The sequence below is a fragment of the Calypte anna genome, chromosome 12 (assembly GCF_003957555.1).
Source record: "Calypte anna isolate BGI_N300 chromosome 12, bCalAnn1_v1.p, whole genome shotgun sequence".
Taxonomy (NCBI): domain Eukaryota; kingdom Metazoa; phylum Chordata; class Aves; order Apodiformes; family Trochilidae; genus Calypte; species Calypte anna.
In genome coordinates this window covers 10073267-10087024 of record NC_044258.1, presented here as the reverse complement: position 1 = coordinate 10087024, position 13758 = coordinate 10073267, and the positions used below count along the sequence as shown (strand labels likewise).

Genomic DNA, 13758 nt, shown 5'->3' with positions numbered 1-13758 from the left:
CCCGGCCGGCTACAGCCACTGCCGGGAGGGGGGCCGGTGGGAGGGACTCGGCAAGGGCTGAGCGGGGCGGCGAGCGCGGAGCCTCTGGAAGGGAGAAACCGAGGCTGGAGCCAACGCTTCCCCCCGCAGAGGGTTGGGAGGGAGCAACCGGGGCAGAGGGAGCCATGAGTGTCTCCTGGCTGCGTGTGGTGCTGGGTCCCCCGGGCACTCGGGGTGCCCAAGGCCGCTGGGAGGGTCCGGAGCTGGAAGCGGCGCGGCCTGAAAAGCCCCTAAACCCTGCTGGGATAAGGTACAAAGCAGGGTAGGGTTTTGCAAGGGGTCTCTGGATCCTTGTGGTAGAAAGAGGAAAGGCGAGCTGTGAGCTGCGTGGTGCTGCTCGCTGACTGCCAGCTCTCAGATGTGGCAACGGAGGGGGCCCAGTGCCGCGCTCGCCAGTGCCGCGCTCGCCAGTGCCGCGCTCGCCAGTGCCGCGCTCGCCAGTGCCGCGCTCGCCAGTGCCGCGCTCGCCAGTGCCGCGCTCGCCAGTGCCGCGCTCGCCAGTGCCGCGCTCGCCAGTGCCGCGCTCGCCAGTGCCGCGCTCGCCAGTGCCGCGCTCGCCAGTGCCGCGCTCGCCAGTGCCGCGCTCGCCAGTGCCGCGCTCGCCAGTGCCGCGCTCGCCAGTGCCGCGCTCGCCAGTGCCGCGCTCGCCAGTGCCGCGCTCGCCAGTGCCGCGCTCGCCAGTGCCGCGCTCGCCAGTGCCGCGCTCGCCAGTGCCGCGCTCGCCAGTGCCGCGCTCGCCAGTGCCGCGCTCGCCAGTGCCGCTTGAATGTGTTGATTTGAAGGTCTTGTCCAACCAAAATCATCCTATGATTCACTGAAACTGCAAAATAATTCTATTCCATCTTTATCTATTCCATCCTCATGTGTCCAAAGCCTTGATGTAGGCATCTGAGGCTTTAACACACGCTGTACCCACAGCATTTCTGTCCCTCCTGAGCTCTGGCCTAATGAAATGAGGGAAAATGCTCCACATCCTCACGGAGTTCCATGGCCTCTCAGACTGCATCCTCATCTCGGGTCTGGGAGGCTGCAGCTTTCAGGCTGCTACAGATTCCAGCTGTGCTGCAGCTGTTATTTTGCTGCATCTTTTATCCAGTGTTTTAATGCTTGAGCTGAAGATCACTCACTGAGAAAGTTTCGAAGGGATCTGGGAAAACTGCAGTTCCAATGACTTCTTGCTTGTAGAGAGGCCTCTCCCCAAAAGAGGGGGGACCCTGTCCCTGTGAATTTGTAGTGTTTTCTATGGTTATAAAGCTATGGCAGTGTCTGCAATGTTGAAGGCCAGTGGATCAGCATCCTGTGATGCAGGACTGTGGCCTTTTGCAGAGGGATGGTGCCACCTTCCCTTTCCCAGGCACATCCCGTGCAAAGGCTGCCCTGTGATGGACCAAGCTGGGAGAGTGCAGGGTAGGAAGGGTGTGAGTTATGGTTCAATTTGCAGAAGTCCTGTGACCAATACATAAACTATTCGTTCCCTTTTTGTCAAAAGAGCTTCCATTAGTTTTGTTACAAATGAGGAACGACTTTGCTATTTGTTGCTTTCTTTGTGTGTTAATTGTTCTGTCAGTTTGTATTCACATATTCTAGTTTAAAATTGTAATTACAATATAATTGCACACATATGTAGTTTGACACCTTTGTAGGGGTATCCTGTTATACAACTGTTTGGCTAAGAAATCCTGAATATGACAAATTCAAGCTTTTTAAGTAATTAAAAAGGCATGTCTACTGCTGGACTCCATACATCCTCTCAGGGTCTTATTAGTCACAGAATGCAAATGCCTAATATGTACTGAACCACAGACATTTTCCTTTGTAAAAGAGCAAATACACAACTTTGATTTCTCTGGTGCATTAAACTGCCCCCAGTGTTGTGGGTAAGTCTGGTCAGAGCTCAAGTTTCTGCCAGTTCTGGAAGGATAATTAGCAAGTCTTCTAAAAGCTCTGAAGGCAGTGATACTGTTAACAAGAGGTCCAGGCTAGGCCCCCATTTTAAGAAGGCCTAGCAATAGGTGAAATGCAGAGGAATTTGTTAACTTGGGCTAAAATCTGCCCTTATGCTTCATCTTATCTTGTCTGATGTTGCAGATAGGCCCATTTTTTAATATGGCATTTAAAGACTATGTATATATTTTTGTGTGTGTGAAATTCAGTAAATGGGAATGTAGGTGGCAGGAATCAAGAACTGGTTTTATAAGAAGTTTACTGTAGAGAGAGGAGAGGAATGTTCCATACATGTAAAAATCAGATACACTACCTAAGGGACTTCAACTGTAGAAGCATTAATTCAATTAGAGATTTTTCCTTATAGAAATGAGTAGCAAACAGAAGTGTTACTTGTCAGCCTACAGTGACATGGTGTCTCAAAAGCACAACTGGAGCAGAGCTTAAAACTGTAGCCTGCCAGTGGCTGTTGCAATTCTGGAAATAAAATCTGACATAATGAAGGTGCAGAAATCAATACAAAAATGGTCTGGGGTTGTATTTGCAGCAGAAGAGGAATATAAAAAATATTTGGAATATAAAAACCCATAAATAATTGCTTGCTTTATAGGTGTGAAGCTGACTTCTGCCTCTAGCTTCCTCAGCTTAGCTTCACTTTCCAGGGTTTGCAATCACACAGAAGTTATGGGTTGGCACATCTTATTTTATTGATCATTTTTCTCATTCCATGTGGTCTTTGAGCATTGAACTGAAATGGCAGTTGAAGAGAGGGAGGAGAATATGTTTGGGTGAGAGAAAATAAACAATAATCCTTTGGACCACACAGGATTAATTGTTTATCCCCCAGAAAGAGCTGAGTAGATGTGGAACTACTGGAAAGTTTAGAAATGAACTTAAAAATCATTTATGATCTTTTATAACTGATGTCGGGTGTGTTACAAGGAGTCAGTATGAGGAAATATTGACCCTCAACTTTAGCATGATTTTTGTGTTTTCATTAATTAACACAGTAGAGGGGCAGGGTAGAATAATTGTGTTGCAAAGCACGAGGCATCTTTCTGCTTTGTCTGTGCCCCCAGATGGAACATGAGTTGGTTGTTTGACCCTTCTGCCTATCCCCTGCTATAGACGCTTTGAGTATAATTTAATATTTCACTAGCCAGCTAACCAGAAAAAATAATACGTGTCACTAACAGTCTGAAGTGTTATTCTCCAGGTTTAATCAACTCATTTTACCAAGGTTTCTTTTGCTCTCCCCCTGTCTGGGGTCTCCTGTTTGGCACAGACGTCATGCGATACCCGATGTGGGAGCTGGAGACTTGAGAGCTGTTTTCCTAGACTAAATGTTTGAGGTTACAGGACGTGGCCCAGTTTCACATAAGCTTTCAAATTTCAATGGGACATGCTGAATCCTGAAACTGTCAAATAGTGTATTATTTTTGGAGTGAGAGAGAGTATGTGTGTGCTGGTGTGTGAATGACCTTTACATTTTTACACTATCCCAAAAGTCTGACTTCCTGCCCTTTCTCCCATGAGTCCATAAACTTTAGCAAGTAAAGTGAACACTTTTTAAGGAAGAAATTTGGTATAGGAGAGAACTGGGAAGGGGAATGGTGTGTCAAGGAGAAAACAAGGAAAGCAGCTAAATGCTGTAAACTACTTGCTTGATGAGGATTGTAGAAAAACCTGGGGAAGGTGGAGTTCTTTAATTTTGCCACATTCTTTTCTTCTTAGTAGCAGCAAGACCTCTGTGTGTGGTTTGGGTTTTTTTGTTTCTTTCTTTCTTTCTTTGGTTAGTTTTGTATTTTTTTGTTCTGTGTTGCTTCCTGGAAAAAAAAAAAAAAAAAAAAAAAGGGCAGGAAGGTTTTTCTTAATCTTCATTAAAGCAATAGGAATAATGGATCTTAACAAATGCCAGTACTTAATTTCCAGATCTGTAATTAATTCTAAACTTTGGAAGGTAACACAATGAACCTCTCTAGACATTAAATAAAAGCACTTGTGTCCCTGTCAGATTTCTCCTCCTTGATATTGGTTGTGTTAAATGTCTCCATTTCACAGGTATCACCTGCACCCTGCTGTGATGTGTTGCAAAAACAGCTCCACAGACTCTAAAATCCTGGAGACAAGAGGTGTGTTCCCAGTTATAACAACAAAACTGTATGCATTGTAGCCAGTGTAAGTTTATACTTCCTCCTGAAGTGCAAATTGTTAGCTTTTTTCTTCCTGCACAAGGACAACTTCCTTCCTTCCCTATCTAGAGAGTTGCAAAGCTTTCCTGTATCTGAAGAAGGAAAACTAGGAAGCAACCCACATCTCTGCCTCACACCCCTCCTTGCATGCCACTGAGGAGCATAAGGTTATAGAAGAAATGACACCATTTTTATGTGAGCAGTGGAATTAAATTAATTTTCCTATGGATTTTATCTGTTATTGCCTTAGCAAAAAAAAAAAAACAAACCAACCAATCTTTGTTTGTCCTGTAACTTCTATTCAGTATCCCTCTAACTATTGCCTGAGCAAAATGCAGCTCTTTGTTTCATTGGTAAGTTGGCAGCCCAAGGAAAATTGGTCACACCTGGCCTCTTGCTGCAGCTTCTTCCACTGTGTGGGCTGCCTGTTACCTCATTGCTATTTTTCACATGAGTTTTAGAAACTTTTAGACCACTCTATTTCAACAAAGCTTGTTGAAAACAGCAGGTATTAGAGATGTTTTGGGAGGTGTTCTGGATACTGCAGTTCTTCATCCAGAATGAAATATGAAATTGGGCCTTTTTCCACCTTTTCCTTCTGAACTCCTCTAGTAATGCCAAAACAAAACAAAAAAACCCAAACCAAAACAAAAACCAGCCCAAACAAAAACCCCACATCATATGATATGGGGATATCTGTGTGGATTATAACTGTGCAGGGCCTTTTCTTATGAGAACAGAAGTAAACTTTCCCTTCAATTTGCAAGTATGTATTGATATAATAGATCGAGACATTCAGGGCAATGATGTGGTCATGAAACTTATGACTTAAGAGGAAACTATTCAAAGCCTGGGAACTAGGTCTGAAAAGTGACATTATACTTAATTTGGCTCCCATGATGGAGCTCCCATCAAGCTGAACTGTTCTGCTCCAGAAATGGGTTAGCCAGGGTAGCTCAGAGCACTGGCAGCACTCCTTGTGAGTCCTTGTGAGCCTTCCCTTTAGGGAGATAGTTGTCTCTCAAATAGCAGTGCTAGGAATGTCTGCTGCTTTTTCTCTGTCACATTAATTCTGTCACCCTGACTTCTGTGTGTTTGGGAAGGAGGGGTCATTTATTACCCAGCTTTAAAGCCCTGCAAACTCAGATTCAAAGTGTTCTTGGAAGGGGTTATGTGTAGCAAGTTGGGTTTTTTTGTACAAAAAAGCCTGGAGTTTGGAGTCAAAGCCTAAAAAATAAGTCTGTGATACTGACAATAAACTTAGGGAAGTCATCTTATGCTTCTGGCTCATTCTTTAGTTATTCAGTTGTGAATTCCAATACTTTTAAGAAATATGTATTACGGCATAGGGAAAGAAAAAGAGAAAAGCAATAGCACTGTTTTCAAAGAAAAAAAAATCAATATACTATAGTGTAACTTTTTAGTCTACTTAAGACACCTGTGGGAGGTCAACAGCAGGGTATTAGTTTTTTGGCTTGCAAACAGCTGTTATCATTTGAAGTGGTACTTACTGCTGCTCAGTACTTACTGCTGATGCAGAGCACATGTGTTGAGTTTAATCACACAGAGTGGTTGGCCCTGTGTGTCTCCTGGGCTATCAGTAAAGCCAGGGGACTCAAACCAGTGAACTGTGCTGTCCTTAGCCTCCCAAGTGCTCATCCACTTGTTTTTTTTTTGGTGGTTTGCAGGAGAGCTGTTACTTGCTGCTAATAATCTCCCTCATTCTTAAGCCCTTTAAAGTATGGTTTTTAGGAAGGATCCCACATAATAGACTGTTAAAGGAAAACGAGTTACACAAACCCAGAAACTGGTGATTAAGGAGAGGCAATGCTCCAAATCTTGACCTGCTTTTCCACGTGAGTTTCCAATGTCCCCTGTGACTTTGGACTCGAACCCCAGCACCCTGCTCCTTGCAGGGGGGAATCCTGCGGACAGGCTGAGGGGACAGGGACTGAGCAAGGTGAGGACAAAGTGACATCACCCCAGGGGCTCTATTTAGATCCTGCTCCTGGCTCCCTCCTCCTGCAATTCGGGCTGCCCTTGATGAGCCCTGGGTGCACAGCTGGGGTGGGCTACCAGGTGCCGGCTGTGTGGCCACCAGATTGCAGGTGTGTGGCCACCACCGCCCTCGGCTTTAACTGCGGCCCCTTCATAAGGAAGCCTGGCAGGAGCATCAGAGGAAACTCTAAGGAGGTGCTGAGGGGTGAGCTGGGGGTGTTTGCTGGCGGGTGGGGTGGTTTTCATCCCCGTGAGGTTTGGGTGTGTGAATAATGATGAGTTTTATCAATCTTGCGCCTTTCTGGGTCACCCTTCCGCAGGCTAGCGCAGCGCCCGTGGTGTTTTAGCCGGCTTGCACGCCGTCTGCGTGGCGGTAAATGCCGGCACGATGCGGTGGAGCCGCTCCGCGTTTCTCCCGGACTTCGCGTCCGGACCTCCGAACCGGGCTCTCGCTGGGACCGGGACGAACCTTCCCGTCCCGCGCGGAAGCCGCGGGAGCGTCCGCGGAGCGCGGAACGGGTGCGGCGGGTCCCGCGTTGCCGCAGGGGCGCTGTTGGGACGGACCGGCCGGGTGCAGCGCAGTCATGGCCGCCGGGTCCGCGGCTCCCCGCGTCCTCAACGTGAACGTGGGTGTCCTGGGCCACATCGACAGCGGGAAGACGGCGCTGGCAAAGGCCTTGAGCACCACCGGCTCCACCGCCGCCTTCGACCGGGCGCCGCAGAGCCGGGCGCGGGGCATCACGCTGGATTTGGGCTTCTCCTGCTTTCGCACCGCTCTGCCGTCGCAGCTGGGCCCGGAGCCGGGCGAGCTGCAGTTCACGCTGGTGGATTGCCCGGGTCACGCCTCCCTCATCCGCACCATCATCGGCGGTAAGGGGGGGGGGAGCGGCGGCGGAGAGGCCCCAGCTGGGGGGGTTGTAGCGCCTCTCGGTGCGTCCCGGCCTCCGGGGAGGTCCCGGGTTCCCAGCGCTCAGCATCGGGGCTGTTCTGCCCTCCTCAGCCCAGCTCTGCCCGCAGCCTGGGCCCGGGGTGTCTGTCTGTCTGTCTGTGTGCCAGGTATTTCACCGGCCCCATCGATCTCTTGTGCTTTGTCCTAATTGCCCCTCAAATAAAATACCGGTTCGCGTGGTTTGTAAATGTAAATTATTTGGGTGCTCTCTGGGCAGTCAGGGCTGCTGGGGTTACGGAACTCGGAAAAGGAGTTACCGTAGTTGTGTGTGGAGCTCTCGCCGATGGGATTTAAATGCAATGTCAGTTTATGTTTTCTCTGTTGTTAAAGCTCTCGGGTCGGATGTTCCCTGGGGCTGAGAGCTGCCGTGTACTTGCTGGACGTGCTCATGCTGTGCTCCTCTCTTGGAGGGACTGGGAAGTTCTAACGTGATAATCATCTGTTTAGAAAGAATTTTGCAGATTCTAGTAACTTTCCATTCTAGTATTCGTGAATCTTTGTTGGAAGGTCAGTCAGGTTTGCAGGTATAGCCCGTTTTCAAGTTAGTTGACCTTGTGAGAAAAACACTTGCACTTCTTGCAAGAAGAGTTTAGAGGGCTTGGTGCTTGCCTAAGGAGTTGCAGCTGCAGGCTGTTTAAAGTAGTAACAGGTTGATAAACTGCAGCTGAAGTTCAGTTCCTCTGAGTTTCTTCTGCTGGTGTCTCTTCAATCAGGTGGTAGGTTTTTAACACAGTGTTGTGTTTTTCTCACCTAGACTGAAGTTACTTCTCATAAAGCAAAATTAACTCTTGAACAGATGCATTATTTTTAAAGTGATGTTAGGAGTAACTGTTGTATTGTTTGTATTTCTTTTGGTTAGCAGGATGAACACTTGTCGATTTCACTCAGCCATTAACGGGTGTTGCACAGCTGCAAGGGAGGAGTGGCTGTGTGCTGGATTCCAGAAACCTGTGGTCTTTTAGTCTTCATTTGTACTTCACAATCAGCTGTCATTCCTAGGTGATAATGGGCAGCTGGTTATCTACTAAAGAAGAAAGTTTACTTTGGCAAATGGTAACTTTCCTTCTATGTGCTCAGGAGTGGCTTATAGTTAGTCAGCCCTTTCTGCCAAAACCAACTGATTGGACTGGGGTGAACTTTGTAATGAAAAGGACGTGGGAAAAGTTGGAAAAACAGCTTTTAAAATCACTTGAACAGTCATCTGGGGTGACTGTTTAAAACACAGATGACTTGTTGCTTCCTTTCATTTTTATGAAAGACTCCACAGCATTTAATCTCGGGTGTCCACATTGGTTGAGAAGGATAAACTGATAGGCCAGGTTGGGAGAAGAGGTGGGCAGTGGCTAGATGAAGTGGTATGATAGTTTTCTTCCTGGCAAAAATGATTCTTTACAGGTAGTAATTTAAACACAACTGCATAAAACTTGCTTAGTTCCAGTTATACCAGATTAGGTATTTTAGTGAAAACATTTGATTAGTGTGACTTGCTGCAATTCTAGGTATTAAGGAAGAGTTGTAGAAAAGATGCAGTACAGTTTTAATACTTCATTTGAAGAGTTAGCATCTTCAGTTTTCTGGTTGGTAGCATGTGTGCATCTTGCTAGTGGATGTTCTTTTGTTTTTATTGCTAGATTTAAAAGGTGAAACATTGATAAAAAACCTGATCTGTGCCTGTGGGGCTACTTCAGTGCTTACAGCTTTAGTATGGTTTGGTGAAGCTCAGAACTGAAGTCTAGCTTATCTGGCATAACAGGATAAGTCCTTCAGTGTTTAGGTGTCAGTATCTCAACTTCTCTAGCTCTTCAGAAATAGAAAGCCAGGCCTTGCAGATAAAGGTACTTAAAATATTTAGATTATTTTCATCTGCTTCCTAATCATGTGTTCAGGGTTCACTATTCTCTAAGTGTTTTCTTTACTGCCAGGAATGCTATTTTATTTTTCATGGCATCTGTGCTTTCCCTATTACAGATTTTTCTACGCATAAGGTTTTAAAATAAAACGTAAGTGCAAAGTACTCTATCCTCCTGTGTTTATTCTGCACCTCAAATTTCCCACACCTCTTTAAAATATTCCTGTTCTGAAATTAAGTCCTGTGATGTAAGTTAACCTACAGACAAGCTAGAGACAGGAGAGCTGTGGGGAAAAGGGAGCTGGGTGTGAGGAATCAGAGGGTAGAATTCAACAGCCTTTTCATATGTGCCAGTGATGCATGGAGCTTTTCCAGTAGAAGCTACCAGATGTAAACATGTTGTTACAAGTGTTTATTGCTTCAGTCTCTATTTTCCTATTGAAGGTGGTGTAATCTGGTTGCCTCCCCTGTTCTCTGTGACTGAGTCAGATCAGTATTATTCAGTCAGGCCCCTAAAAAGAAATTAGTTTGTGCATGGGGTACCAGCTGAGGAGCTCCTTACTTGCTTCATGAGGAAAGGCAGTAGTGTTTTGGTGTGGGTTTTTGTGTGGTTTGTTTTTTAATCTCTGCTCTTCCAGGATGCCTTTTTAATCAGTGGTATCCCACCCTATCTTCTACTCCAGTTTCATCCTCTGTCATCAATTCTGTGCTACCAGAGAGCTCTAAGGGTAAATTTCTTTGCTATACAAAGCTGATAAATCTATTTATGGGTTAAATTATACTATTTGCCATTCTTTAACATATTTCTGTATCTAGCTAATTCTTGAAGTGTATTTTTTCATGGCTTAATCTAGTATTGCATTTCTGCCATACTATGGCAGGTAGTGCTTGACCTTGCAAATACTTCTCACAGTCACTCAAGATGTTTATTTGGAGACAATACTTTAGGATTAAATGAATACAGAATATTTGAGCAGTAACCAAATGGAATGGAAAATGGGAGTCATATTTCATTGTGTGTGGTTACATTTTTCTTGCAGAGCTTGTCCTTGAAAACAAAACATATCAAATGTTAAATCAAAAGATTTTTTTTTTTTGCCTGAATGCTGGGAATTAGAAATGTTGCAGACAGTTCCACCTGAGATGCTTTCTTAAAGTTTTAGCTGGAAGGTGATAGTCAAGGTTGGAATGGAATGACAGGTACTTGACTTACTACATTATGGCTTTCACTTGTATTTAAACCACACTGTTTTGTTTAACATCAGGCTGGTGTGTATCTGATATGGCAGGAAGGTATTAAGTTATTGTGGATAGGTGGATGGCTTGGACTGTGGAACATATTTCTTCTGCTAGTGTTCTTTTTCAACAGCAAGAGCAGAACTCTGTTTTACAATAATTTCCAGACCTCCTGTGTTCTAGCAGCAGCTTGTCATATATCAAGCAATGCAACATTTACTGCATTTTGTAGTTGACTTGCTAAACAGAGAAAATAAAATTTGAATAACTGAATTTTATTGATCAAGTCTATCCTGTCACAAGCATTTAGGAGCCCTTAACTCAGCCTTATGTTTGCTTTCTGTGCTGAAGGAATGGCTGCAAAATGCAATACTACTATTTTTATTATTACTGCTTTCTTCTATTGCTATGGAGACCAAGTGGTAATTTCTTAAAATTTCACACTGAGATGGGGTGACTTGTGTCACAGTCCTATGGTTGTTTTTTGTAAGCTGCCAATTTTAAATTCTGTTCTCTGATCTTTGGCAAAGCCGACGTCTATGTCATCAAAACAAAATAAGTGTTGCTTTTACATTTATTTGTCACAGACCTATGCATTCAGTAGGGTCTGGAATGGTTTCTCAAAGGAGTTCAGCAGTAAGGGATGCCTGCAGAGAGGTTATATGAGTTAATCTGCCAGAAGAAATTCAATCCCCATATTTCATTTTAGGACCACTTTGCGTAGCAAAGTAGTTTAACCAGTAGCAGATTTTTTCCTTGCTGATGGTTAATTTCATGCCCTACAAAGGGTCAGCACACTAATACTGAAGAACATGATTACCTCATCCAAGCTTCCCCCACACACAGGCAGTGCAGGGGTGCCCTGTGTTTGTTTTAGGTGAGCTGTTGTCAGATGCCCTTTATCTGTTTGATTTTTGAGATGGGTCCTCAAAAGAACTTTAAAAAAAAAGAAATGAAGTTGTCTTTTTCCCTATGAAGTTCAAAGGACAGAGTGGCCTTAGAGGGTTTTAATTGACCCTGGTTGTCTAAACCTGGAGGGGGGGGAGAATTCTGACAAACTTGTAGTTTTGTAATCCTTATGCCTGTCTGAACCTTTGACCTTTTTACTTTATAACTAGAGCTTCATTGTCACCATTTGTCCTGCAGTTCCTTTCAAAGAAAACTCCCTTGCAAGTGTCTGTTTCCACTTTGCTGCTGTGTTCTCTTAAGGAAGGGTATTAATTCATACCTGATACATTGGAGGGGCCAGGACTTTTGAACTTGCACAAGAGCTTGGGGAGGGGGAAATGAGCGTAGCAAAAGCTCGTCTTGCTGATGCAAATGAGTACAATGAAAACAGTCTTGGGAGATCAAGGGAAATGTGGTCTTGCTACCAGCATTCAAATTCAGTCAGATGCAGATTATTTGTAAGATTAACATAGTGTGCACACAAAGTATTTTTATTGCAGATTGGTTGTTTTGCTGATTTTGTTGTAAGCTTTTAAGAGGATTTGTAAACTCAGCTTTACCTTGGCTTTGCTGTCATGAATTGTCAGCGTCAAGCTTTGCTTGTTGACAACTTTTTGAAGAAAGGATTCTTGTTTTTTCCATTCCAAGTGAGTGAACAAGTAAAGTTGGGGTTTTGTTATAACTGTATAGCATGTAGAGCATGACTTCAGTGTCTGTGAAGGCCTCTTGCTGTTGAGGGCACACATTGAAGCCAACATGTTCTTCACTGAGGAAGAGTGTGTTGTGTTATTCAGTGGATTCTATGAGTCTTGAGGACTTTGGCTATCAACTTGAAGTGAGAATAACATTCAACCTTGTTCTGATGCAAAAAATATTAAAATACAACTTGCATGTAATATAATTTGAGATTTTGTGTAGTTGTTGAGGTTATGGAAGTACTCATAGGCCCAGAGTGTTCAGCTTGTGTTGGTGTGAATGTTTTCTAAACCCTGTTAAACCTGGGCTTATGATACTTGAAAATTGTTAGCATTACTTTGTATTAAAAATGTAAATAAACTATTTCTGTAAATGGAAACATTTCTCCTGAAATTGAATTGGTGCCTTTCATTACACTAATTAATTGGCTGGTGCCTGATACTTGTCTGACAAATTTATGGAGTAATTTTATTGATATTTTAAATTTAAGAGTCGCTTTCAATTTAAAGAACTATGCAGAAAGAGACGGCAACTGGTATAAAAATATTGCTCTAAGAGTCCCCTTTCCCCAGTCCCCAAAGAGGTGCTTTGCCTGGTGGCTGTGGCAGTGCACAAGAGGGCAGTGTTTGCTTACAATGTAGGATCTTAGTGATAAGTACTGAGGGTAACAGGTCAGTGGGGACCTACTGACCTTACTTTGAGTTGAAACAGAGGTAAGTAGAAGATTTGGCACACAACTGTGACTTAATTTTCCCATTCCTAAAGAAAATATTCTCTGTGTTTTAAGGAAGGTCAGTTTGATTTCATCTACAATTTGGAGAGTTGTTTTGATACCATAAGCAATAAAAACGTGTGGTGTGTTTTCTTGCATCTTAGATGAGATGCAAGTAACAGAGGTGACACAAACCAGCTGATTTTCACAGAAGTGCCATGTGAGTGGTATGACCCATCATCTACAAAGAAAGGATTGGTTGGGTTTTGTTGTTTTAAAAAAATTTGAGAAGTGTTATCTAGTTTGACCTATAGAGCAGCTGGAGATGTGGCAACCATGTTATTCAATGTACACAATTATTTCTTCATTTCTGTGTCATTTAATAACTGAGTGAAAGCAAGGTAGCTGCATTAATTCTGTTTTGAATCACTTCTGTGCTAAACAGTTTGTGTGAGATAAAGAGTAGAATGAAAGTTGGTTTTGTGTGTGTATGTACCACTGGGTGCTTTAAAATAGTGGTTTTCATGGGGAATTTTTATCCATCTATATCATGACCTTAAGGGTTTTAACTTTCCATTTATTGTGCATCACTTCTCATTTCTGTGTCTGCTAATGTTGTTTGAGTCATGTGACAGGGTAGTCTACTTGGCTGCTGTGATTTATATGTTATGCCCTTTTGTGCTATTTTCCACTTAAAGCTTATTTCCCTCTTAAAGTTACACATGTTCAGCAAGCTTCTGAACTATACATCAACTCTTCCTTTTTTGCTCTCTAATATTACTTAGAAATCTTCCTTTGCTTCCATGGGTTGAAAAGGAGCAAGAGAACATTTGTCTTCTTTCAAAAGTTATAGTGAATAACCACTTCTACTTGTTAGTTGTGTCAGAAGTGTGCAGTCTCCTGTGTTCAGTTAGAAGAAAATTGTGTATCTTGTTCTGAAGATGTAATTTATACTTGAATTCTAAGTCTTAAATGCAGATTTTAAACCAGAGTGGCTTTATTGAACTTTCTTTGAATGTTAAATTGTTACTGATATAGGACAGTTTTTCACAGGGCTTTGGAGTGGTTGTGTGCATACTTGTACACAACAAAACTGTGCTAATTCACACGTCATTATTTGACTGAAAAACTTGACATCTTCTCAGGAAAACATAATAATCGAGCACTGTAATGGTGCTGACTAAATCTGTTTGAT

At 43.6% G+C, this 13758-nt stretch overlaps 1 protein-coding gene across 2 annotated transcripts in view; it reads left to right on the top strand.

The window, feature by feature from the left end:
• Nucleotides 1-6739: 6739 nt before the first annotated feature.
• Nucleotides 6740-13758, top strand: part of EEFSEC (eukaryotic elongation factor, selenocysteine-tRNA specific) — a 120157-nt gene continuing 113138 nt past the window's right edge. For both annotated transcript variants that reach the window (XM_030458668.1, XM_030458669.1), the window contains exon 1: nucleotides 6740-7043. In XM_030458668.1, the coding sequence (XP_030314528.1) occupies nucleotides 6758-7043 (286 nt within the window). In that variant the 5' untranslated portion in view covers nucleotides 6740-6757. The remainder of the gene's footprint in view (nucleotides 7044-13758) is intronic.